Source organism: Somniosus microcephalus, chromosome 20 (genome assembly GCF_052327205.1).
Source record: "Somniosus microcephalus isolate GS21.2 chromosome 20, FLI_Smic_1.0, whole genome shotgun sequence".
In the NCBI taxonomy this organism is placed as follows: Eukaryota; Metazoa; Chordata; class Chondrichthyes; order Squaliformes; family Somniosidae; genus Somniosus; species Somniosus microcephalus.
The window spans coordinates 43,034,385-43,062,349 of NC_141006.1; the positions used below are offsets into that span (position 1 = coordinate 43,034,385).

The following is a 27,965-nucleotide window of genomic DNA, read 5'->3' on the forward strand; positions in this document are numbered from 1 at the left end:
CACACAGCAACATGCTAGGATGCAAGGAAATAGTTGGGCATTGGTTGCAAAGGTTACGGTGTACACTCACTGATGATGCCGAATGCTGAGCTGTCAAGGTTTTGGGCTGTCACTAGTTTCTGGAAAAGCAGTTCTGCTCATGTTAAATTACAACTGTGGAGCAAGCGCCATCATACACATAAATAAGATAACCCTTCATCACATATTAGTAGCCATATATATTCCATTAAGTGATACTCATTGTAACTACTGTTATTGTGTAACTAACAACATCAACAATAACTTGCATTTAGATAGTGCCTTTAACATAGAAAAACATCCCGAGGCGTTTCACAAAGGGGTAATCAGACAAAAATGCACATAGACTTAGGAGATATTACGAGGGTGATCAAAAGTTTGATCAGAGTTGGGTTTTATGGAGGGAAGGCCTTAAGAAGTGAGGGTTTGGAGAGGCTTAGGGAGGGATTTCTAGATCATTGGACCGAGACGGCTGAAGGCACAGCAGGTAATGGTGGGCGGAAAGGGGGAGATGCACAAAAGATGATGGTCAGAGGAACGGGGCGTTCGGGAGTTTGTACAGCTGGAGGAGGTAATATAAATAAGCTTACCTTATAGAGGGTCCTTACCATGATGGAATTTAAACACCAGGATGAGAATCTTAAATTGGAAGTTTTAGGGGACTGGGAGTCATTGTAGGTCAGCAAGTACAGGATCATGGATGATCAGGACTTGGTGCGGGAGAAGATACAGGCAGGAGAGTTTTTGATGAGCTGAAGTTTACAGTGTCCAAGAAATGGATGCAGAGTACAGTGGCAAATGGGCTGCAGTGGGGCAGCGACTGTTATGGAGGTAGAAGTAGGCGGGCTTTACAGTGGACAATATAAGGGGTTGGAAACTCAGCTCGAGGTTGAATAGGATATTGAAATTGTCAACAGTCTGGTTCAGCCTGAGCCAATGCTTGGGGAGGGGCTTGGAATCTGTGGCGAGGGTACACAGTTTGTGGTGGAGGCCAGACAATGGCTTCAGTCTTTCCAATGTTTAATTGGAGGAAACTGCTGCTCATCGAAGACTGGCTATCAGACAAGCAGTCTCACAATACAGAGGCAAAGAAGGTTGAGAGAGGTTATTGGCAGCTGACCCCAGGACAAGAGACTATGTCGCCATGGGGCAGTATGTAGATGAGGAAGAGAAGGGTGCCAAGGACAGATCCATGGAGGAATTTGGAGGTAACAGAGTGGGGGGCAGAAAGACAAGCCATTGCTGGAGATGCTCTGGCTATGATCGGATAGGTAAGAATGAACTCGAGCGAAGGCAATCCCACTGAGCTGGACAATGAAGGAAAGGTGTTGAAGGAGGGTGATGAGCTTGACCTTGTCAAAGGCTGCAACGAGGATGAGGAGAGATAATGCACCATAGTCGCAGTCACAGAGAATGCCTTTTGTAACTTTGGTTTGAGCCATTTCTGTGCTGTGGCAGAGATAGAAATCTGATTGGAGAAATTGAAACAAGGATACTGTGACCTAATATATTACTGCGAATCAGTACATGTTTATTTTTCCCCCCCAAAATTGCTAGGCAGTAAGGGAAATAAGAACATTAGATTCCACCACTAGTGTTTTCATCACAGGAACACAGCAATATAACTAGATATTGTACAAACTATAAGAAGGTGAGAGACTCTGGTTCATCAAACTCTCCCCATCCAGTTCATGGTACAAGCTTGTACACTGTTTACCAATCCTCGAGCAATGCTATCTCCTGGTAGAAGCAAAAAATATCAGAGAAAAGAAACTTGCGACCAATTCAGGAAAAGATTCTGGGACATTTTCGCTGCAAAGCCTTAAGACATTCAAGCAGTTGTAACTGTTTAAATCAATGGAGCGAGTGACATATGGTTGAAGTTACAATTTATTCATAATTTACATTATACTTGTATTATAGCCAAGTATCTTGTTTTGACTGGTTGCTAGATTTTGTAGTGTCACGTTTTAATTTGACGGTACTCTATAGCGCTGTGGTTTTTCTAAGCAAACTGCAATGGACATTTCTGATTTGTGGGCACAGTATTCAACACTTGGCATGCTAACAACAAAATGTGTCAATGGAAGCTGTGATAATATTACCACAGTTAACCAGGGTAATAGTTCAGCATGATGTACTTGAAGCAGAAAACATTTAGACAGACAATACAAAGATGTATTCTTTTCAAACTATTTTAAGTTTTCTCTCTCTTTTCTGTTCATTTTTGTTAAGTCTGTGTGTTATAGTGATAATTACTACACAGACTACAAGAGTAAATTGAACAGGTCTTTACTGGTTGGAGGTCGGGACTATACTGAATACAATATTACTACACAGTGCTTATATACCGGTGTGGTCACCACCGGTATTACGTATACAGCAGCCAGAGAAAGTAGTACATCTCTCAAGGTGGAACAGGTTACATACACCACAATTTTGTCTTCGTTAATTAAGATTCTTTTCAAAAAAAAGGTGGTCAGAATTCTACCATTGTGGAAATGGGGTGATTTTACTATATTGTTGAAGATACAATTTCTCACCAAATCCCTGGCAATAAAACGCCACTAACAATTTGGACCCCAACTCTCCATGTTCATGGCAAAATGCAGCTCATATGGGCAGACCTGAACCTCCTTTGATCTGAAATGGGCAATCTTATGTTTGCTGTATATGGGTGTAACATGTTACAGAATTAACGATTGTCTATATTATGCAATGTTTTGCATTGGAGGTTACCTGAGCTCGAAAAAGCAAAATAAAACACCACGATGCCTAACCAGTTCAGGCTAAAACTAGTAATCAAACTTTTGCAGATTTATAAATACAGAAGTAAAAGGAATACAGCAGATAATCGGAAATATGATGCTTAACATATACACTACTTTAGATGGTCTTGTAAATAAAGTATCCAAAATCTTAGAATCCTCTTCAAAGACTTTGAACTGAGGCTTCTTGGGTGCCATGGAGTCTGTCTTACTGTTACACCATGGAAACATGGTTAAGGAGCAGACTGCAGTATAGAGAAAGCCAGCAGTATATGTACTACAAGCAGGCTTTTAATATTATGGATCAAAGCAGTCCTCTGACATGAAAAGTAAAATTATTAATTTATTTATAAGTGGATGAAGTGTGACATCTAAATTTATGAAACGTGATGGGTTTGTATTGCATATCAAATAGCTTTGCTGTCCTCAAACAGATAACATAGTACAGTACTGATATAAGACTGCACCTGCCAATGTATTAACAGCTCAGAAAATTGAACTTGTAAATCTCGGCAATTGACAGCCCTACGGAGAAATGTTTGGCTGTCTGTTTCCCCTTCGCTGGAACCCATATCTATCTCTTCACAAAAATCTCACTTCCCCAGCCCAAAGATGCAAGAATTCTTTCCAGAAGGCAGCAAATAGAGTTTCAGTTCAAATTTGCAATATATTGGCCGATCTAAAATGTCTCGTCAAACCGGTATATAGATTTTGGATTTTTGAAATAGGATGGGGTTCTGCTTTTGTTGCAATAAAACTCTTGCAAATAACATTTCAAGGAATGTACTCCATGTTGATGTACGTCCAGATCACCCCTGCAAATCGGCTGTACCCAAACTTGAGTGCTCTTATTTCCCCCCCCCCTCTCAACTGTAAAATGGATGAGCTGTATTACATCTGAAATATGTGCAGTTCTGAGCACCTCATTAGGAAGGATGTTACTGGAATGCTACCAGGAGTGAGGTGACAGTTATGAAGAAAGGCTTAAAAATTAGCATTCTTCACTGGAACAGAGAAGGTTTAGGGGATCTAATAGAAAGTTTGAAAGATTTTGATAGGGCAAATAATAAAACATTATTTACACTGACGAATTGGTAACGAGCGTACAAGACACAGTGTTGGTGCCAAGGCGTGCGCACAGTTCTAATGAAGAGCTACACCTGACACTCTTATCCTTGCACGTGCTCACTCTCTTGGATGTTGATCCTCCTGCTGTGCATTTGCAGCATTTCCTGTTGCTATTATCTGTATCCAAACAAACCCAGCATTGTCCCGAGAACAATGAGTGGGGAAGTTCATAGGGTTATTACAATATAAATTACTCACCACAGGTGATTATTGAGGAAAAAGTCTACAACATCAGTGCAAAGGGAATTGGGTAAGTATTTGACAAGGAAGCAATGAAACTGAATCGTGACAGAGTGAGAAAATGTGATAGTGTAGGAGTCACTGTACTCCTAACAAAGAATCTATAACTTACTGGAAGTTAACAAACTGAATTTATTGTCTAAGAACTTTACAAAACAAGAAACTACAGGAGAAGCTCAAAACAGGTCTTTTCTCTTTCAATCCACACGAGGACTGGCTGGCCCTGCCCTCTACCTCTGACGTCATGATGTCATCACGTTTCCCGCCGAAGGGGACGCCACGTGATGACGTCATCGCGTCAGATCACGATGTTGTCGATCTAGCTCTGTTTAACCAGAGCCAACTTGAAAGGTAATAACATTGGTTACAGACAATTAATGCTAGAGGTAATAACATTGGTTACAGACAATTATGTAAGTCACTAAGAGTCTCTTAGTGGTTTTGCCACAATAGTTCCAATTTGAAGAGCTAGCACCACTTTGTTTTGGTTTTTCCCTCCCTTTTTTTTTTCTCTCTCCCACATGGCAGCCGTCTCTCATTCTGCCAGAACATTTCGCACCTAATCTGAGCCGTCTTTTGTCTCCACTAGTCCTATCACCATCTTGTCTCGTTTTGAATACCTCTTAATGTCTCGCCACTTCTTTTGTTCTCTCCTAGCCCTGCCTTTCGATCTATTTCATTTCCTTTCCAGTTTTGAAAAAGGGTTAGACCCGAAACGTCGACTCTAATTTCTCTCCACGGATGTTGCCTGGCCTGCTGAGTTTTTCCAGCATTTTCTGTTATTTCAGATTTCCAGCATCTGCAGTATTTTGCTATCGTACCAGCACTGGCAGATTGGGCATTGCCTCCTTCTGTTCTATAATTTCGATGATACAATTTGTTACAGTGGTTGGGAGAGTTGGGGTACTGGATGGATGAGCTGTATTGGGCCAAATGGCCCTTTCTTGCCCCTGAAGTTTATTATGTTCTCTCATCCACTACTGTTAACATGCAGTACAGTGAAACCTGTATAAATGGACACTCCCAAAAACAGACACTTACAAAAAAAAATGGACACTTATTGAGAGACCCAAATAATTTATATGGTAAAATATATAAGAGGCACTCAAACTACAGACAACCTTCAATGCATCAAGCCCTCTTACAACTTAAAACACAAGACAAGAAGGTCAGCGCGAGGTGGCAGGGGATTTTGTGAAAGAAATGGCTTTTGTGGAATGGGGAGCTCTTTACCCAACATCCATAGCGGCAGATAAACTGCTCCAGCTTTTTTAAAATTTGCTTATGGGATGTGGGCGCCGCTGGAAAAGCCAGCATTTATTGCCCATCCCTAGTTGCCCATGAGAAGGTGGTGGTGAGCTGCCTTCTTGAACTGCTGCAGTCCGTGTGGTGAAGGTACTCCCACAGTGCTGTTAGAGGGGGAGTTCCAGGATTTTGACCCAGCGACGATGAAGGAACAGCGATATATTTCCAAGTCAGGATGGTGTGTGACTTGGAGGGGAACTTGAAGGTGGTGGTGTTCCCATGCACCGACTGCCCTTGGCCTTCTAGGTGGAAGAGGTCGCAGATTTGGGAGGTGCTGCCGAAGAAGCCTTGGCCAGTTGCTGCAGTGCATCTTGTAGATGGTACGCACTGCAGCCACGGTATGCTGGTGGTGGAGGGAGTGAATGTTTAAGGGGGTGGATGGGGTGCCAATCAAGCGGGCTGCTTTGTCTTGGATGGTGTCGAGTTTCTTGAGTGTTGTTGGAGCTGCACGCATCCATTTCTTTCAGATACTTATCTAATTCCGTTTTGAAAGCCACAATTGAATCTGCCTCCAACACCCTGTCAGGCAGTGCATCCCAGATCCTAACCACTCGCTGCGTAAAAAAGTTTTTCCTCATGTCGCCTTTGGACCTCCTGCCAATCACCTTAAATCTGTCCTCTGGTTCTCGACCCTTCCGCCAATGGAATACTTTCTCTCTCTCTCTCTCTCTCTCTCTCTACTTTGTCTAGACCCCTCATGATTCTGGACATCTCTATCAAATCTCCTCTTAATCATCTCTGCTCTAAGGAGAACAACCCCAGTTTCTCCAGTCTATCCACGTAACTGAAGTCCCTCATCCCTGGAACCATTCATGTAAACCTTTTCTGCACCCTCTCTAAAGCCTTCCTTCTGCATCCTTCCTAAAGTGCGATGCCCAGAATTGGACACAATACTCCAGTTGTGTCCGAACCAGTGTTTCATAAAAGTTCATCATAACTTCCTTGCTTTTGTACACTATACCTCTATTTATGAAGCCCAGGATCCCAACTGCTTTTTTAAACCACTTTCTCAACCTGTCCTGCCACCTTCAACGATTTGTGTATATATACCCCCAGGTCTCTCTCTCCCTGCACCCCTTTTAGAATTGTCTTGTTTACTTTATATTGCATCTCCTCGTTCTTCCTACCAAAATGTATCACTTTGCACTTTTCTGCGTTAAACTTCATCTGCCACGTGTCCGCCCTTTCCACCAGCCTGCCTATGCCCTCCTGAGGTCTATCCCTATCCTCCTCACTGTTCACTATACCGAAGTCCATATCATTAACCTATATCAAGAAAAACAGTGGTCCTAGTACTGATCCCTGGGGAACGCCACTGTATACCTTTTCTCCAGTCTGAAAACAACCGTTCACCACTACTCTCTGTTTCCTGTCACTCAGCCAATTCCGTATCCATGCTGCCACTGTTCCTTTTATTCCATGGGCTTCAACTTTGCTGGCAAGCCTATTATGTGGCACTTATTCAAATGCCTTTGGAAGTCCATGTACACCACATCAACCGCATTGCCCTCATCAATCCTCTCTGTTACCTCATCAAAAAATTCAATCAAGTTGGTTAAACACGATTTGCCTTTAACAAATTGTGCTGGCTTTCTTTAATTAATCCACACTTGTCCAAGTGACTGTTTGCCAAGACAAACCACAAGACAAAAAAAGGTATTTAAAAAAAGAATTAATTCATAATGACACAAAATCTGTTACTGCTTAAATTATCTTACCCTTTTTATGTTTGATATATTTCTGACTACAGAAGCTTCGACTGTTCCCGTAGGTGAGCCTCACGCCCTATGTGTTTACACGAGCCCTGATATGATTTTGATAAAACACCCAGGATAACAAACAGAAAAACTTTTTTTTAGATTTGCTTTAGCCATTGGTTCTCTGCTGTGCCTCCACAGGATCCTTCTCCCGTGTTCAAGAACGAACAGTCACCTAATTTATGGTTACATTAGATGTTCGACTCGTAGTTGCTCAGATGAGGAAAACAACAAGTGGTTTGCAATCTCTTAACTAATCTTTTTTAAATTAACTTTTGTATATGTACTTGTTTTCTTGAATTCTTACCACTACAGGAGCTACCTCACCTGACCCAATCCACATTGACTTCCCAATTTCAACAGTCCAGGCTAATAAATTCAAAAGGAGCTGCCAGTCAGACACGTGACTGAACAAATCACACAGTATATTTGTTTTTGTTTTGTGTTTGAAATATATGTTTTGGCTTCTCCCTCAAACTAACTACCTGGAGACAACTGAACATTTAGTCTTCGCAGCATTTGTATTGATTTAGGCTGGGACTCGACGTCTACTACAGTTGGCTTTCAACTCTTTATGTTCCATGACTGGTGAAATTAGAGAAAAACTTAATTTTTGTCACATGGCAATCCTTCCAAACTCCAAGCTGTAACTTCTAGTGTTTGTTTATCATCTCTTCTGACCACTCAACTACACCTCTCGGCCCATAGGTCAATTGATATACTGACACCCTTTACTCAGCCACTATACTCTTCTTTTCAAAACTGTTATCATCTCTTCAAAGAATCTAACCTCAACATGTCTGTCCTTTCCAACTATCTCTCCACTGACATGCTGCCACTCTGAGACATCATCTGTAGTGCAGGGTTAGCTTCCCTATGTATACTGATGACATTGAGCTCAACCCCATAACCACCTCTGTGCTGTCAGACTATGTGTCTGACATAGTTGTGGATGAGTCAAAAATTCCTCCAACTGAGCATTTGGAAGACATTTTCAGCTTCTGCTGTGAAATCTATGCTACTGACTCCATGTACCCTTCCTGGCCATCTGCTCAGGCTGAACCAGAGCAAGCAAATCGGGGTGGCCCAGAGCTTCAAAGTTCACATCCCATCATTCACCAAGACTGCCAATTCCATAACATTACCTGTCTCTGCCCCTACTTCAGCCCCACCACTACTAAAACCCATATCCACAATTTTGTCACCTCTAGATTGGATTTCTCCAATGTCCACCTCGCTGGCCTCTCATTCTCCATCCTCCATAAACTCCAAAACTTTGCTTCACGTGTCCTATCCCATACCAAGTCCCAATTGCCCATTATTGCAGTACTCATTGAGCTATATTGGCTTACTGTCCCAGAGAACATTGAATTTAAAATCCTTCTCTTCAAATCCCTTATGTCATCTCCTGCATCTCGGTCCTCCAACTAAACTGCTGTGCAACCTGCCCTCCCGTTGCCCCACAGTGCTATCAGCAGCCTTGGCCCTACTCCCCAAACCCCTGCACCTTCCTCTTTTCTATCTTTAAAAACCTGCTCAAAACGAATCTTTTCACACCAAGTTTTTTGTCACCTTCTCACCATGACCTGGCACATGTTTCTCCATATATTCATTCTTTTCTCCAGATGCTCTCTTGGTCAGCTTTCTACCTCCCACCCTCCATACACTTCAGCTCATCCAAAACTCTGCTGCCCATATGCTAACTTGCACCAAGTCCCATAGTCCCATTCACCCATCACCCCTGTGCTCGCTGACCTACATTGGCTCCCCGCCTGACAATGCCTCGATCTAAAATTCTTTCCTTGTGTTCAAAACTCCCCATGGCGCCTCCTCGCCCTATCTGTAACCTTTTCCAGCTCTACAATCTTCTGATATCTCTGCGCTCCTCCAGTTCTGGCCTCCTGTGGATCCCTGAGTTCCATCACCCATTGGTGGCCGTGCCTTCAGCTGCCGAGGCTCCAAGTTCTGTAATTCTCTCCCTCAACCTCTCCACCTCTCCTCCTTTAAGACGCTTCTTAAAATCTGCCTCTTTGACCCAGCTTTCAGTCACCTGTCCTAATAGATCTTTTATGTGGCTTGGTGTCAAATTTTGTTTGAAAACGCTCCTGGGATGTTTTACAGGAAACTTCGCATATCCGGCACCGACGGGACCGAGCTGCTGCCGATCTATCAAAACTTCCGGATAGACCAGCGCTAATGTTGAACGATACGTATCTGACAACAAACACTGTTGCTTAGCAACAGCTTGTAAACACTCGGCCTGTACCTTGGAAGCGTCTCTGAAGCTGTTGCTAAGCTACAGAGATGCTTTCCAGAGCCTGACTGTGTTTATAAAAAAAAATGCTAGAAGGAAAAAAACCTAACCAAAACGGCTGCTGATTTCTGCCGTTAGATCGAGGTTTCCGGACATAAAACCTCCGGATAAACCAAAGTTTCCTGTACTATGTTAAAGGCACTATAGAAATGCAAGTTGTTACTCCTACCTCTGCAAAGTGGTGTGGGTTTCTTCTATGCTACAGGCACTATGTAAATGCAGGTTGTTGTTGACTATGTTTTATCTTCTGCAAGGGGAAAGGATGGGAAGGGTAGTAGTTAATTACAACACAACTCTGAACATAATGCAAAGCAGACCACAAGCTCGGGTACTAAGCTTTACTAGACATCAAGTTTTTAACTTTGTTGCTCTTCTAGCGGATAATCATCCTCCCAGTGGTGCTGGTAAATGGAAAATTTGGACTATGACCTAATCTAGAGTGCCTGAAGTCAGTTAACACCAGTACGTCAGCTGCTGACTACAGCAGCAAATAAAGACAAAGTGCCTGTGCTCCTGAGTAAACTTGCAAGGATCTATTGAGACTGGGCCTGTTCAACTAAAACTACATAACTTTTTTTGTTGTTTTTTTCAAAAACTGCAAAAGCACCGGATATCTCTGCACACAGGAAGCCTCCGTGGTTATTCACTTGAAGAGCTGAAACATTTATTTTAAGTGGTACAGCAGCAACATCAACAGAAAGGAATTTATTGCAGCCAGTTCCTAGTTTCTAGGGAGGAGTGTTAGAAGAGAAATGCCAGTACCCAGCTTTTCCTTGCTCGGGCCTGTACTCTTTGTTGTTGGGCATTTTCTCAGCATTGCTAGTGTCTGGTACTTTCACAGTCGTAACCCAGGCAGAGAAGGTGAGTATTCTCCTTCTGGTCATGCATGATTCAGTCTGGAGCAGGAGTTGAATATTTCAAATAAACTTTTAATCTTGACTGCATGATGTTTGCTTCACTGTTTTCCGCTTAAGATGTTGGTCTGGCACTAATCATGAATTGAGATGACCAAAAGTTCCTATACTTTCCTCTCCTCTTTGGGATGGAGTTGCAGTAGTGGGACATTACCCTCTTTAATGTAACTAGCTAGCTTAAAATTGCACTTGTATTTTGTGGAACAAATTAGTGCCAAGATGAAAATCCTCCTGTCAATTTTACTCAATTAAAAAAATTCAGTGTGGGCACAGCTTGGGAAATCACCAAATTGTTTGCTCAAATTATCAACAGGAGGAATTTCACTGGATGATAAATGATTGAAAATTCAGATCTGCTGCTCATCCTTAATAGTTTTTAAAGATAAATCAGTAGTTTTCTTAAATGCTTTATAACGCAATTAAGGTCAGTTTGGATGCAACCCCGTTGCTAACGTCGTTAACGAAAGCAAAGTTAATGCTGAAAATAATTAATTTTGAAAAGTGACCTCTTGGAAAGGACTGGGGTCAACATTTGACACCTTTCCTTTCCCGTCTTCTTCATTTAAAAAAAAAAGTTGTGACAATCAGTACTGCTGATGTCATTTGAAAGAATGGCTTGTAGGAGTAGCTGAGCCCAAGGATGTGAGATAACTGGACTAAATGTACACAACTGAACCTGAAGCATTCTGGGTTCATCGTGGTATCAATTGACACATTGCCAAAATCAGTAAACCTGAAAGCTAATACCCATGATCGCATCATGAGAATTTGCTGTTTCCACAATTAATTAAACCGAAGTAGACATACAAAAACAAACAAGTGTTCAAGTTATTGATTTATTTGTAATGGTTGTGTTGTGTATGTACCTTTTAAGAGAATAACTGGTCTCAGACTGCAGTACCAGCAGTGACCACCCCTGTATAAAAGGCACTAGAGAGCCTCTGTTGGTTAGTTTTGTTTATGCCTTTCACCAGTAAAGACTTGTTTGTTTCTCTCCTGGTAGTCCGTGTCTCAATCATTCACGGACTTAACAGTTTGATTTTAAAAGGGGATCCTGAATCAACATCTTTAGGTGTCCATGTTGTGGTATTGATATTTTTTAGCAAGACTTGGGTGGTAAGCATTTATTGCAACCTAACTGGTAGGAATTCCCCCCTTCCATTTTACTTTGACAATATATTTGATGCTCAATAACGTCTGTCACTGAACCAAACTTTAATGATTTTACACTACAAATATTTTTTGTGATATTTGAATATTTGGGTTTGTTCAAATATACTGATATAAATTTCTGAAAAATGGAACTCGCAGCAGGTTTCGTAATCAAAGTCTTTTGAAACCATTAGAAAGTGATCAATAAGAAATGTTAAATTTTGTTAAACCGAATAAAGATACTTCCTAGTTCACCACTGCCATTTGTCACTCCTTGAAGACTGCTCGGTAGCATGTATCACATAGGATTACAGAGGAAATACAGCACAAAAACCGGCCATTCGGCCCAACCAGTCTATGCCAGTGTTTATACTCCACACGAGCCTCCTCCCATCTTTCCTCATCTAACCCTATCAGTATAACCCTCCATTCCCTTCTCCCTCATATGCTTGTCTAACCGCCCCTTAAATGCATCTATACTATTCGCTTCAACCACTACCTGTGGTAGTGAGTTCCACATTCTCACCACTCTCTGGATAAAGAAGTTTCTTCTGAATTCCCGATTTGATTTCTTGGTGACTATCTTATATTGATGGCCTCTAGTTTTGCTCTTCCCCACAAGTGGAAACACTCTCCCTGTATCTACTCTATCAAAACCTTTCATGATTTTAAAGACCTCTATTAGGTTACCGCTCCGCCTTCTCCAAGAGAAAAGAGACCCAGTCTGTTCATCCTTTCCTGCTAGGTGTACCCTCGCATTTCTGGTATCATCTTTGTAAATCATCTTCAGTGGGGCCTGTGGTACATTCTAGGCTATGGGCTTTTCAAATTCTGCTGTCCATTTAGCTCTAGCATTCTGTCTGCAGAGAGAAACCAAGTGGTGCAAGCTGGTCCATTTCTACAAAATAGTTGAATGAGCAAAACCATACAGCATAAAATCAGCAGAGCGGAGACGTGCAAGTTCAAGGAATGAGTGGCTCAGGTCTCAAAATGTAATCTTCTGGAAGGTGTGAAGTAACCCTATTATGCAGCACTTTTTAATACAACTCAATTGAAATTGATTTAAGCAATGTATTTATTTTTTTGCTTAGTAGACATTAGTGTAAAGAATGATTAGGTTCATAATGATGATGGAAAAGCAGGAGAATTGTCTTCAACACATACTTTGTGTATCCACAGTAACTCCCATTTTGTCGTTGCCACGTCTGTGACTAAGATTTGTATTTTGTCTTACTCAAATGGTGAGTGTCCCTTGTCTTTATTTGAGGAGAGATGGAAAACGGATTCTTCAGTGGTCCTATCTCTCACTCTTCAAAGGGAACCATCTGTTGGCAATCATTCTGATCTAGCCTCCAAGCTTATATAAGGATAAAAGTGAAAGTCAGATGTGTCATCTTCGAGCACCAATTCATATTGGGAGATGCAGGTTTGACTATTGCAGCGCTGAACTCCAATCTTGGCTCCATTCCTGCTGTGCAGGTGGCGAGTAAGTTCAAGGGTTCTGCCCAAAACTAATCCCAAGAGGGAGGGAAAATCGGAGGAAACTTTATTCCAAGCTATTCTCCAGCAGCAAAGCATTGGCTGGGCCTTGGAAGCAGATTGATCAACTATTATAGCTGCAATTGGTGCATAGCTTGAGGAAGGAGGAGATAAAAATAGGAGTTACCCTAAAAAAGGAATCAGTTGATTAAAATTTCACTAACTTAAAAAGATACAAACTTAGAAATACCAGGGATTTCTATTTAGGCTGAACTCGTCCTATTTCTCACTTTAGATGTCTCCAAGGTACCCAATAGCAGTTTTATCTCCTAGCTATCAATGGGACCTCAATAATTGCACAAGAAAAGCACAAGTTGCTATTTTAGCTCTGTTTTTCCTGCACCATGGACAATGACTGTGACAGTGAGGCAGTTTGTTGCCTGTTTTCTGTCATTGGAAATTCCCTTTTGCTTTCAACCTCTGCTTCCTGCAAAACAAGTAGATTGTGGGGAAACAAGAAGACAAAATCTTGACTTGTTCCTATTGAATCCGTTGATTCTTAAAGTATGATGTTTTCCAATAACTAGACGGAGGCTGTAAATTAACAATCAACAGGTGTTTACTGGAGGAGGGTAGCCTAAAGACTAACAGTACAGAGGCATGCTCAAGGCTTATATACAGGTGTGGTCACTGCCGGTACTACAGTATACAGGAGCAGTAAAAGTAGTTCTCTCTTAAAGGTACATACACTACAGTTCCCCATTAATTGATAGATTATTCCTACTCAGTGGAATTTGAAGCCAGTGATTTTGCGTTGAATGTTACAAGAGGATGAGAAAAGTGTACACCGATGAATGTTGCTCAATTGAAGCGCGATTAAACAATATAACTTTGGTTCTTGGAGGGTTAAGCTGGCACTGTAGCAGCTTAGAGAATTATAAATTGTTTTAATTTTTGTCTTTTATGTACAATAACATTTTTTGTTTACCACCGTGAAGAAGCAATACTGCTGATGAGACTTCTGGAAATTAAATTAATTTGATCCAATCAGAGATCTGACCTTCATCAGAATGCTGGTTTTAACACTGAAAATTGTGGTAGCATTTCTGAAATATATCCAAGAGTGTTCAAATTAAAATGTTACATTTTAAGGGGAAGCTCGATAAGTATATGGGGGAGAAAGGAATAGAAGGATATCTATGTTTCTTTGCTGATGGGGTTAGATGAAGTAGGGTGGAAGGAGGCTCGTGTGGAACATAAACACCAGCACAGACCAGTTGGGCCGAATGGCCTGTTTCTGTGCTGTAATTCGATGTAATGTAAATTTTCTTATACTATCCTACTATGCAGAACAGATCTGTGTTCTTTGCCGATTACAAATTATTGACTTGGAAGAAAAAGAAATATCTTTCAAAATCTAGAAAGAAGTACATAGCAGCAGATATAAACTTCATTTTAAAAATAAATAGCAAGATAATGAAGCAATGCAGTGGAATAGTGGGATGCAAGTTGCATCTGATTCCTTGCGTGGATCCTGCCAAATCTTCGCTTGGCTGAACAATGGAGGCACTGAGTAGAGACGGTAGGAAAATGAAAGCCGAATCCTGCTTTGGTGCTTTCAGGCGTTTGCCTTTTTGGGTAGGATAGTTAAATCATTTTAGAAAAGGTTCTTTTTAATTTATAAAAGTGCCCTTGCTTGGGTCAAAGTAAAATGGAATTAGCTTTCAAGTTTGATATTAAATTTAGTCCCAAGTTTAAGGAGTTGCTGATGAAGTTGGCCCAGTGATTGTAATGCAAGTAAATTAAAAGGGGCATTAAAGATGATTCTGGAAGCTGCAGGCCAGTGGGACTGGCATTTGTAGTGGGTCAAACATTGAAGAGCACCCTGAAAGAATAGCAGGGCACCGAGAGAAATATGCAATGAGGGAGTTAGCATGGTCTTTTAAGATGGAGATCATGCCTGAGGCCATTTCTTTGCTATGCTAATGCTTTGCTAAAATCTCTGACGTGAATCAGTCATTCATGAAAGAAAGACTTATGAAATAATACTGAGCGGCCTGCGGGTGGCGCTGTCCAGGGAGAGTATAAATACTCGGGCACGGGCCCAGCTTGCGCGGGACATTCTTAACAGGAACTAGTGAAGGACACAACTAGACCTCCATGTTGTAAAACAGTTGATTAAAGCTTTGTTTAACGCTTAGACCAAGTGCCTAGTAGTTTTCTTACGTCACCATCCATTAGGTAAATCACCCCTTCAATTTGCCGAATGGATAGATTTTAGCAAAGCTTTTGGCAGCATGCTTAACAGGAGATTGACCCACAAGATAGAAAGGTACAGAATGGGGTGCGGCAGAGAGAAAGTACTGAGTGGATCGGACATTGGTTCAATTGGAAGAAGCAAAGGATAGTTGTGTATGGTGATACATCAGAATGAAAAAAGGGCGATTAATGTGGTGCTTCAGGCATTTGTTCTGGAGCCATTATTATTTACATTGTAGTGGGAAGTGGGAGCACAAGTTAAGTTGTCCAAATTTGCTAAATATGGGAAATTGAGTGGGGGTGGGTGGGGGGGAAGTGATTGAAAATAATTGGGAACGAAAAGATTGAACACAGTGTGATCCAGATAGATAGTTATACAGCACAGAAAGAGGCCCTTCGGCCCATTGTGTCTGCGCTGGCCATCAAGCCCTGTCTATTCCAATCCCATTTTCCAGCATTTGGTCCATAGCCTTGTATGCTTTGGCGTTTCAAGTGCTCATCTAAATGCTTCTTGAATGTTGTGAGGGTTCCTGCCTCTACCACCCTTTCAGGCAGTGAGTTCCAGATTCCAACCACCCTCTGGGTGAAAAAGTTTTTCCTCAAATCCCTTCTAAACCTCCTGCCCCTTACCTTGAAACTATGGCCCCTGGTTATTGACCCCTCTACTAAGGGGAAAAGTTCCTTTCTATCTATCCTATCTATGCCCCACATAATTTTGTACACCTCAATCAGGTCCCCCCTCAGCCTTCTCTGTTCTAAGGAAAACAACCCCAGCCTGTCCAGTCTCTCTTCATAGCTGAAGCGCTCCACCCCAGTTAACATCCTGGTGAATCTCCTCTGCACCCTCTCCAATGCAATCACATCCCTCCTATAGTGTGGCGACCAGAACTTCTCAGTATTCCAGCTGTGGCCTAACTAGCGTTTTGTACAGCTCCATCATAACCTCCCTGCTCTTGCCTTCATTAGCCGAGGCATAAAATATAAGTATCCCATATGCCTTCTTAATCACCTTATCTACCTGTCCTGCTGCCTTCAGGGATCTATGTACATGCACACCAAGGTCCCTCTGATCCTCTGTCCTTCCTAGGGTCCAACCATTCATTGTGTATTCCCTTGCCTTGTTAGTCCTCCCAAAATGCATCACCTCACACTTTTCAGGGTTAAATTCCATTTGCCACTGTTCTGCCTATCTGACCATCCCATCTATATCGTCCTGTAGCCTGAGGCTTCCCTCCTTGCTATTTACCACTTCACCAATTTTCGTGTCATCTGCAAACTTACTGATCATACCTCCTACATTCATATCTAAATCATTAATGTACACTACAAACAGCAAAGGACCCAGCACTGATCCCTGCGGTACACCACTGGACACAGGCTTCCAGTCACAAAAACAACCTTCGACCATCACCCTCTGCCTCCTGCCACTAAGCCAATTTTGGATCCAATGTGCCACGTTGTCCTGGATCCCATGGGCTCTTACCTCCTTGACCAGTCTCCCATGTGGGACTGTCAAAAGCCTTATTGAAGTCCATGTAAACTACATCAACTGCGCTACCCTCATCCACACACCTAGTCACCCCCTCAAAAAAATTCAATCAAATTGGTCAGACATGATCTCCCCCTGACAAAGCCATGCTGACTATCCCTGCCTCTCCAAGTGGAGACTAATTCTGCTCCTCAGAATTTTTTCCAATAATTTCCTTACCACTGATGTTAGGCTCACTGGTTTATCCCTACTACCCTTCTTGAACAATGGTACAGGTAGACTATCCTTTATCCGAAAACCTCGGGACCAGCCGTGTTTCGGTTTTCGGAAAATTTCGGATTTCGGAAGGTATTTTATAAGACTGGGAAATTTGTCGGCGGGGGGGTGGGGGTCGGCGGGGGTCCGCGGGGGGTCGGCGGCGGGGGTCGGGGTCGTGCGCACGACTTACGCTGACCCTCTGCTCAGCGTAAGTCGTGCGCCACTCTGGTCATGTCCTGTGCATGACTTACGCTGAACGAAAAAACCTTCGGTTTTTAGAGGGTTTCGGTTTTCGGAAGTTCGGATAAATGGTAGTCTACCTGTACTATGTTAGCTGTTCTCCAGTCCTCTGGCACCTCCCCTGTGGCCAGAGAGGATCTGAAAATTTGTGTCTGAGCCCCTGCAATCTCCTCCCTTGCCCCTCACAGCCTGGGGTACATCCCGTCGGGGCCTGAGGATTTTGCACTTTTAAGCCCGCTAAAACTGCTAGTACCTCCTCCCTCTCAATACTAATTTGTTCAAGTAGATCACAATCCCCCTGCCTGATTTCTATGCCTACATCACCCTTCTCCATAGTGAACACAGATGCAAAATATTCATTTAAAACCTCACCTACATCTTCTGGCTCTACACACAGATTGCCACTTAGGTCCCTAATGGGCCCTACTCTTTCCATGGTTATCCTCTTGCCTTTAATATACTTATAAAACATCTTGGGATTTTTCTTTATTTTGCCCCCTAGTGTTTTTTTCATGCCCCCTCTTCGCTCTCCTAATTTCTTTTTTAAGTGCCCCCCCTGCACTTTCTATACTCCCCTAGGGCATCCACTGTTTTTAGTCCTTTGTATCTGGCAAAAGCCTCCCTTTCTTTCCTAATCCATTCTTGTATATCCCTTGACATCCAGGGTTCCCTGGGCTTGTTGGTCCCACCCTTGACCTTTATGGGACCATGTTAACGTTGTACTCTCTCTCTTTCCATTCTGAAAGACTCCCATTGCTCTGATGTGGATTTTCCTACAAGTAGCTGACCCCAGTCCATTTTTTCCAGATCCTGCCTTATCATATTAAAATCGGCCTTCCCCCAATTTAGAACCTTTATTTCCGGTCCATCTTTGTCCTTTTCCATGACTACCTTAAATCTCACCGAATTATGGTCAATGTCACCAAAATGCTCTCCTACTGACACTTCTACCACTTGCCCGGCTACATTCCCTATAATTAGGTCCAGTACCGCCCCCTCTTGTAGGACTTTCTACATGCTGGCTCAAAAAGCTCTCCTGGATGCACTTCAAGAATTCCGCACCCTCTAAGCCTTTCACACTCTGACTATCCCAGTTAATATTGGGGAAGTTGAAATCCCCTACTATTATTACCCTATTATTTCTACACTTCTGAGATTTGCCTACATATCTGTTCCTCTATCTCCCCCTGACTGTTTGGGGGCCTATAGTACACTCCCAGCAAAGTGCTTGCCCCCTTTTTGTTTTTAAGTTCTACCCATATGGCCTCATTAGAGAAACTTGCTAAGATATCATCCCTCCTTACAGCAGTAATTGACTCATTGATTAATATTGCGACACCCCCTCCTCTTTTACACCCCCCTCTGTCTCGCCTGAAGATTCTATTTCTCGGATTATTGAGCTGCCAGTCCTGCCCCTCCCTCAACCATGTCTCTGATAGCAACAATATCGTACTCCCATGTGTTCATCAACACCTTCAATTCATCTGCCTTACTCGCAAGACTCCTTGCATTAAAATAAATGCCATCCAGCCTTGCCATACTCCCTTGTGCCGTTACATATTTGCTCTGCCTTCCAGACTGACATGTTTTTGCCTCTATATTTGGCTGTGCATGACCCCCTACTATAGCTCCACTCCGTATCCCACCCCCCTGCCAAGTCGGTTTAAACACCTCCCCCCCCCCCCCCACCAACAGTACTAGCAAACCTCCCCGCAAGGATGTTGATCCCGTTCCGGTTCAGGTGCAACCCGTCCGACTGGGGAGTTGATCTGACGAGTTGCAGATGTTGATCATATGAACAAGTGCAAGGTGATGAGACTGAGGAAGGGGAACAAGCAGAGGGAATGTAAGTTGAAGTGGTAAACTACAGGACACAACACAGGAGAGGGGTCTGGAAGGTAACCACCAGCACCATGTGATGAATCAAAGAATGCAATCAAGATTTTAGGGTGTACAATCGGAGGGATAGAATGAGGACTGGTTGGTTTGGTGGGGGGGGGGGTGGAAGAGAGAAAACCAGGAATCAATGGTTCAGCACCATCTAAAGTACTGTGTACACTTTCTGGTCAACATATTACAGTGAGGACATCTTGGCATTGGAGGCAGTAGTTAGGAGGGCAATTAATCTGGTTCTGGGGATTGGAGCACCTGAGCTACGAGACTGGAAATGTTTACACTGGAAAACAGGGATGACCTTATTGAAATTTTCAAGGTTTAAATGGGCGTAGATAAACTGAATCCTAATAAACTTTTCGCCGTGATCATAAACCTTTCCTCTTCCGAGTTTGAATCGTGCCCCCAGTTATAGATAATTTAGATGTAGCTGCACACACGAGGGTGACCAGTGTGTAGAAAAGACTGCACGTGGAGACATTGGAGGTAGATAATGCTGGAAACTTCAACAATGAGTTGCTTAGGTTTTTAGGCAAAAGAAGCGATTTGCAGGATGTTGGATGTCAAGTGTTTTTTTTAATATTTTACGACTGGCCAGATGGACTGCAGTGGCCTGTTTAGATCCTGCCAGCCCTGTGGCTTGTATGGTAGTGGAAATTGTCAAATATTCAAAATAATGACTTTGTTTTAGAAAAAGTACTTTTCACTTGTTTTTGTTTTAGTTTTTGTGAACGGACTGCATTATAAAACTAGAGTGCTAGCTGACCACCTTAATGTCATTGTAAAAAGCTACAGCTTATGGAAGATGGGGGAAAAAAATCCCCGGTGGTGCTAATTTCTAGTAACAGCATGTTTTTAGGTGACAGCACCAGGCTCCTTTTATTCGTGTTTAAATTACTCAATTAGATTCACTGCTACAGTATTTCTGTGAATCACTGTCAGCTTTGAGGAAATGACGTTAGACTGCCATGTTTTAAGGAGGTTGATCTGAGCAGTGTTATTGAAGCAGTGCAGCACAGATACTGCAGCGATAGCAGGTGAATACAGCAACGAAGTTAGAAAATTATAGCCATGCCAGATTATAGGCTCGCTGCCTAATACACAAGCTGCGAAAGGTATTTATAGCCCTGAGCAGTTTATGTCCGTGTTATCAGTGCGAAGCAAGAAAAAAGGGAAATGGTTGCAGCCTGTGTGTATTCCAGTACCTTGTGCGTGTTTGATTCAGCTCAGTAATGTGGGTCACTGGAAAATTAATTACTGGAGAAGAACGAAGATGCATTGGCTCTTTCTTTTGAGTTTTTAATTTGACTGCAATTTTTTGGCAACTGAACAACTGAAACAAGCCTGGCTGAAATTTGTAAAACAGTGCAATAACTGTAGGAATGTACAGATACACGCAGCAGTTTGTTACCCTTTACTGAGAGACTTGATCTCCTCTTATTCACCTCTGCAGCTATAATTTCAACTGGTCTCAATAAATCCATAGGACATTTTGTTTGTAATTTTTGGATTCAAAGTTTCAGTGTCTCTAACAGACATAAATGACATTCAGCCTCACATGGGCTCCTTCTGAGTTTGGCAGTTTGCAAAGGCTGTTAAGGTGGTTTAATCAGAAGAGAAGTGGGAGAGATCCTTATTAAAGCTTTCAGGAAGTGGGCAGTTCATGACCTTGTATACCACACTCTTGGCCCATTGCATCATAACTGCATTCTCTTGCTTTCAAGCCTCAAGCTTGTAGGACGAATACAAAGCCATGAATACAATGTCAGCATCGTGTGCTGGTAAGATGTGGGGCCTCTACAGTAATGACAGAGAGCTAAATGCAAGCCTGGTCTCCTTGATGTGCTGCATGGGTCAGTATGATGCTTTCATTCTGTTTCTACTGTAGTTACAGTAATACTGCAATCAAGACTGTTAGTTTTCTTTAATTGCTGGAAAAAATACTAATGTATACGATTGTGAAGCTTGAATAGTTTCAAATGAGAACATTTTCTTTGCAGTGGCAGAATTAGTAAATTGGTGAAGTTTTTTCTCCTCCATCCCCCCCCCCCCCCCCCCCCACCTCCCCAAAACAAAAGACAATCTGCATAAATGAAGAGACTTAGGAAGCTGTTCTAATTCTATTCAGGTGCTATTGATTTAAGAACTGAAAGGTTCTTGTAACTAATATTTCGGCCCCATGAATTTAATATGTTGGGAATTTTCAAGATGGCTGCCAGGCCTCTGAAAAGATATGGTGGAGCTCTCTATGTGCTCGCCATTCTCGTACTAACATTCTGCATTCTAGTACTGATATTTCTTAAGAGTTTAAATGCTCCAGTAATTACTAGACCATGTAGTATTCAAATGTCACATGTAACAGTAGTGCAATATGATTTTTATTCTCATCAGAGCTAATATAATTCACTCATGGAAATTGTATTTCATTTGTTGCTGTTTTTTTGTTGAGTGAGTATTTAGAATATGAAACCCATTTGTCCAGTGGTGCATTGTATCATGGAGTTCCACACAGGTTTGGGTCTGCAATTTCTCTAAACGGGGAGTGAATTCCTCATAACATCTGGCAGCTTGTGATTGGCGCAAGCCATTTCTTTGTAGAGGGGAAGTGAAAAATGTATGGTTTTTTTTTTGAATCACTTGCCAGTTACACGGCAGCTTTAGTTAAATGCCTGCCTACCTTCTTAGATGGGATATGGTACAGGAGGGAAAAAAACTTATTAAGGGAAATATGCTTTTTAACTAAAGAGTGGCGGGCTAGTGTAATTATAAAAAAATCAAAAAAAAATCATACTTGTATCTAATTTATTTTTGATGCTGATCTTTGTGCACTCTCTCTTGTTTTGCATGCACTCATCAGTTTGGCATTCTCCTTTTATAATGTCCAATAACAGATGATTTCTCATGGTGTCCACCATGAGAGGACATTGAATAATACATCACTACAGAAATTGGCTTAAATTTGAGTGTTCCATGGTATTTTAAATGGTGTATAAATTCACCTTGTGTTGGCATTCACTTTATACTGAGCATAATATACTCATGGCAAGACTGGATTTGCAGGCCTCAGAAGCCTTATCCTTGGGTGGGCCTAAACCATAGTGCAAGTTGAGGCCAGACTGAAAACAGTGATTTTTATTTTATGTTTTCCATCAGTAAATTTGGGTAGGAAGAGCATGCAGCAACCTAGTATCAATTTGACTGTGTAAAAATCAAACTGTAGTATCTATGCCACTCTTTCTATAGATATTTATTTAGTGGCACAGCTACTACAGTTTGATTTTTACAAACCTAAAAATCACTGTTTGCACAGGCTACATATAATGGCAGAGCAGGTGACTGCGTGTGTATGGTATTAAACTGCCTGCACCAGCTATTACATGTTGCTGCTTTGACTAAAGATGTCGGCCGTGATTCAGTGGTCGCACTCTCGCCGCTGAGTCAGAAGGTTGTGGCTTCAAGCCCCAGTCCAGAGATTTGAGCACAAAATCTAAACTTAATATCTCAGTAAAAGCACAAATTCTAAATTTAATATCCCCAGTCAGAGGTGCCGCCTTTCTGATGAGACATTAGACGTCTGCCCTCCCAGGTGGATGTAAAAGATCCCAAGGCACTATTTTGAAGAAAAGCAGGGAAGTAGATGGTGGAAAGGCTTTGGGAAGTCAGGAGGTGAGACACTCGCTGCAGAATTCCTAGCCTCTGACCTGCTCTTGTTGCCACAGTGTTTATGTCAAATCAAATCAAATCAACTTTTATTGTCATTGTTAGTGCACAAGTGCAGTACAACGAAATGTAGGCTTGCGGCTCCCGAGAGCGTACATTTAGATTAAGACATTTAAACATTCAACATACTGGTCCAGTTAAGTTTCTGGTCGTTGGTGACCCCCCCCCCCCCCCAAAAGGATGTTGATAGTGGAAGATTCGGCGATGGTAATGCCGTTGAATGTCAAGGGGAGGTGGTTAGACTCTCGCTGGTTGGAGATAGTCATTACCTGGCACTTCTGTGGCGCAAATGTTACCTGCCACTTATCAGCCCAAGCCTGAACGTTGTCCAGGTCTTGTTGCAAGCGGGCATGGACTGCGCTTTACAGCCAATGAAGTACAGTAACTATTGCAATGTAGGAAACGCGGCAACCAATTTGACCAACTGACATCACTAAAACATTTGGTCATTATTATATTGCTGTTTGCGGAACCTTGCTGTGCACAAATTGGTTGCCGTGTTTCCTACATTGCAACAGTTACTGTACTTCGGCTGTAAAGCGCTTTGGGACACCCCAATGTCGTGAAAGGTGCTATATACATGCAGTGTCTGTCTTTCTTGGCAAGGACCATGTGCCATAATCACTCCTGATAGATTAGGAATTTTTTCTTCATTTTATCTATACCAGGTGGATAATACAGTTTTTATGTTGATAATATATAAATACTTTAAGTTGCTTCAACCTGGCAATTGTTTTTGACATTCTCAAACCTGATAATTGAAGAAGAAAAAATGTATGACCACATTTTTTCTCTCCATTCTGTTCTCCAATGCATACATCAACTGCAGGCAAAAGGTCAGGTTGCCATACTGCAGTAATTCCACTAATTGAAGTGGTTGAAGGTTGACATTACTGAAACTGCCGTACAAAATTGTGAAATCCCAGAGATGTCGGGGAACATAGGGTCTAATGAGAGGGAGGAAGTGAAAGAAATCAGTATTTGTAGGGAAATGGTGAACCTGTGGAATTCTCTACCACAGAAGGCAGTGGAGGCCAATTCATTAAATATATTCAAGAAGGAGTTGGATATATTTCTTAAGGCTAAAGGGATCAAGGGATATGGGGCGAAGGCAGGGACAGGGTACTGAAATTGGATGATCAGCCATGATCTCATTGAATGGCGGAGCAGGCTCGAGGGGCCGAATGGCCTACTCCTGCTCCTATCTTCTATGTTTCTACGTTACTAAATATGATTTCGGATTTCAATTTCTCTTCCCCATCCCTCAATTTTTTGAATGTATTTACTTGTTCCCCACTTTTCAGATTTCCATTAACCATTCTCCAGCCCAGAAGACAGTCATAAAACTTGTTCTGAGGTTTCTGCCAATGTAGATACTAGGCTGGGCATTAAAAGATGTATGGTGTGAACTATAGGTGACTCATACTTTTAGTAAAAAAAAAATTTAAAAAAAATTTTAAAAAAAATCCCCTCTTATGAGGAAATGCTCAGCAACCACTTGTCATCGCCCAAGTGAAATGGGTGAAGTCACAGCTTTGCAGTTAGGGAATTGAATTTCAGCATGCCTGCAACCACCCTGTGGCCCAGTACAGAGAGTGCCATCAAGCTGTGCTATTATTCTGCATTCTCTGTGTTTTTAGCTTTAAAATACCATATTGGTTTAACCATATCTTTAGTCTTTCATTGTTAGTTTTGTGATGTTACGAATGTTCTTTATCAAAGTATGTAAACTCATGATTAGTGGTTTTAGTAGGTTTGATAGTCATCATCCGAGAGCACCTAGGAGTGGAATAGTCTGTCACAAGCTGTATACCTGAGGTATTGCCTCATAAGAGAAATGTTCGGAAGTACAGGCAGAGTAGATACACGTGTGAGATCACAGTCCTGAGCCAGGAGTTTGGAAGATTGCACTTTCACACGGTAATCTCCTGCCAAATGTGCGAGAATTACTAGGCCTTGGGGCCAAATGCAGGAGAATTGATCTGTCAAAAAATGATGTTTTTGTTGGATCTAATGGTCTGTTGCTTTTCCTAAAAATTCTTGTTATAATTTTGGGTTTTAACTCGCAATATAATAAATGCTTTATGTAACTGATTTAAAAAAAAAAAAAAAAAATTAATTGGAAGCCCATTGAGACGTTCTATTCAGCTATAATTATAAGAGTATGATCTATACTGGCTCCCATAATTTTTTTAAAAAATAGTCCTGTATGTGATGGTTGTAAAACAGAAAAAAAATACTTTATGGTGACTTGCCCCTTGAGCAAGCCAGCCATTTTGCTGGATGTTTGAGGCTAGATAGTTAACTAGGTATAGCACAGTTAGTTGCAAAGTAAAGTTTTTTCTATTCTGCCTTAATACTGTGCTTTAACCCAAACCTTAGAAGAACACCCCAACTGCACTGGTGGGATACTTCACCACTTCCCACATCAGCTATCTCTGTGCTCCGAGTCAAATTCTCAATTAATGCCAAATCATTATGTTTATGAAAAGAAGTTACAGAATTAATGTTGGGACTATGCATTAACATTTATTGGAGACCCACATTTCCCCTCCCTATTTTTTTGTAAGTTAAACATGACTGGTTCTTTCGTTAAATGTGGTACACCGTATCTGGGTTTGAGTACAGGAACAAGGATGTCTTGCTGCAGTTGTACAGGACCTTGGTGAGACCACACCTTGAGCATTGTGTGCAGTTTTGGTTGCCTTATCTGAGGAAGGATGTTCTTGCCATGGAAGGAGTGCAGCAAAGATTCACCAGACAGATGCCTGGGATGGCAGGAATGACGTATGAGGAGAGATTGGGTCGATTGGGCTTGTATTCGCTGGAGTTTAGAAGAATGAGAGGGGATCTCATTGAAACTTATAAAATTCTAACAGGGCTAGACAGACTAGATGCAGGAAGGATGTTCCCGATGGCAGGGGAGTCCAGAACCAGGGGTCACAGTCTAAGGATAAGGGGTATGCCATTTAGGACAGAGACGAGGAGGAATTTCTTCACCCAGAGAGCGGTGAACCTGTGGAATTCTCTACCACAGAAGGCAGTTGAGGCCAATTCATTAAATATATTCAAGAAGGAGTTGGATATATTTCTTAAGGCTAAAGGGATCAAGGGATATGGGGAGAAGGCAGGGACAGGGTACTGAGTTTGGATGATCAGCCATGATCTCATTGAATGGCGGAGCAGGCTCGAGGGGCCGAACGGCCTACTCCTGCTCCTATCTTCTATGTTTCTATGGTGTAGTTCTATGGCAAGACATAAAATACAAGAAATTTCTCCATGACAACCTATTTAGAAAATTACTTAGTGTTTTTAAAACTAACATGTTGAATTGATTTGAGAATAGCTATTTGAGTGGTTTACATGAAACAACAATGCGGAGCAGGAATGAACAGGGAATTTGTCTCTTATTCAGAGACCAGAATTACATCTGAGCATAATTGCAATTTTAACTTGATACCCTTCAGGGAAAGGAGTGACAGAGGTCTAGTCTCCATACTGGTAAAGTACGCTTGCTGTTGGCCAATCATCAGATGCTGTCGATAATAACGGTGAAAAGTTTCATTGCTTAAATTGTGCTGATTACAACTAATTATTATGGTGACGATCACAGAGAAAATCTATCCTTTTTTAATGCTATTTAAATGGTGCGATTTAGAATTGTTGGGGGAAAATTAACTCTCTTTTTCTGTCTTTACAGATGAGCGTGACAGAGTGCAGAAAAAGACGTTCACAAAATGGATCAACAAACATCTCATAAAGGTACAATTGTTTGACTTCAGCGTTCTGGGAGGGCTCCATGATGCAAGACTTTGCTTGTCTTCAGATTTATTTTTGATCTTGCATCAGTAAATAGCACTGAAGGTGATACAAACCTTTGATTTGTTCACCCTGCAGGGTTTATCTTTGTGTCAAATTTTCATTTTTACTTTTGATTCTATTTTGCCACCGTCCACTGTTGTAGATCTATTTCATTCCAATGTTCTTGAAAGTTAAGGAATGCTTAAAGCAGTACAATGCACTCTCCAATTTTACTGGGGGCTTGAAGTCTGAAAGAAAGATTTACAATTGTCTAGCACTTTACCATGACCCTGAGTCGCTACATTTTTGGCCATTTCTGTTACCAATGCATTATGACAGCTCGCTTTGCTCACAACAATATCCCACAAACAGCAATGAGATGGAGAAGCAGTTAGTCTGTTGTTGGGGGCGTTGATTGAGGGAAAAAGTGTTGGCCAGAACATCAGGAGAAACCATGACTGTCTGACTCAGACAGGGCTGCAAAGTGAGTCAGTTTGACAGTTTGTAGAGCATGAGTTTTTCAGTTGGGGTTCCTGGGCCCGTGAGAGGATCATAAGACTCTACATAGGATTTCTGTTTGTCATCAGATGTGTATTTTTCTGTATTTTAGAATATTTTCTGAATCAAATGAATGAATATTTCACGTGGAATTAATGCCATTAAAGTGTTGGAACGCACTGTTTCTATTTTTTGTAATTTTAAAGAGTACTCAATCTGATTTTTTTTTTAAAGTTACTCGATAGCAATGGCTGCCTCTCCTCTTCTCTCAATTTCCTAAAAACTAATTATTTTTGGATAAGCGTTTGGTAACCACACCTAATCTCTCCCTCCATTGCTTGGTATCTGTACTCTTTTATATTGCTAGACTTTTTCCTTCCTCCCCATCAGTGAAAAGCCTTGGGCCATTGTCTATATTAAAGAAGCTATATAAATCCAAGTTGCTGCTGTTACTTGCAAACCCAAATATCTTTGATATCAAATGGAGAGAATCTTGGGACAAAACTAAAAAAAAAAAAAAAATAGAAAATAATTTTCAAACTAAAAATAGTATTTTGACATTTTTTTCAGGGGTTGTTTCCAAACAAGTGTTGATTACTAAAGCACATCACTAAGCCCTAAATAGTTCTACAGCACATCACCAAGCTGTAAATAGCTCTACAGGCTGCCTTGTCCAATAGATAATCTGTGGTCACATGGATACTTCCATGGGATAAAGTATTATGTAGCTAT

At 41.7% G+C, this 27,965-nt stretch overlaps 1 protein-coding gene across 22 annotated transcripts in view; it reads left to right on the forward strand.

Moving 5' to 3' along the window:
• Positions 1-27,965, forward strand: part of macf1a (microtubule actin crosslinking factor 1a) — a 628,388-nt gene that overhangs the window by 208,237 nt on the left and 392,186 nt on the right. For 20 of the 22 annotated variants that reach the window (XM_085962506.1, XM_085962516.1, XM_085962528.1 and 17 more), the window contains one exon: positions 26,635-26,696. In XM_085962506.1, the coding sequence (XP_085818632.1) occupies positions 26,635-26,696 (62 nt within the window). The other 2 variants (XM_085962512.1, XM_085962510.1) reach the window with 2 other exon arrangements.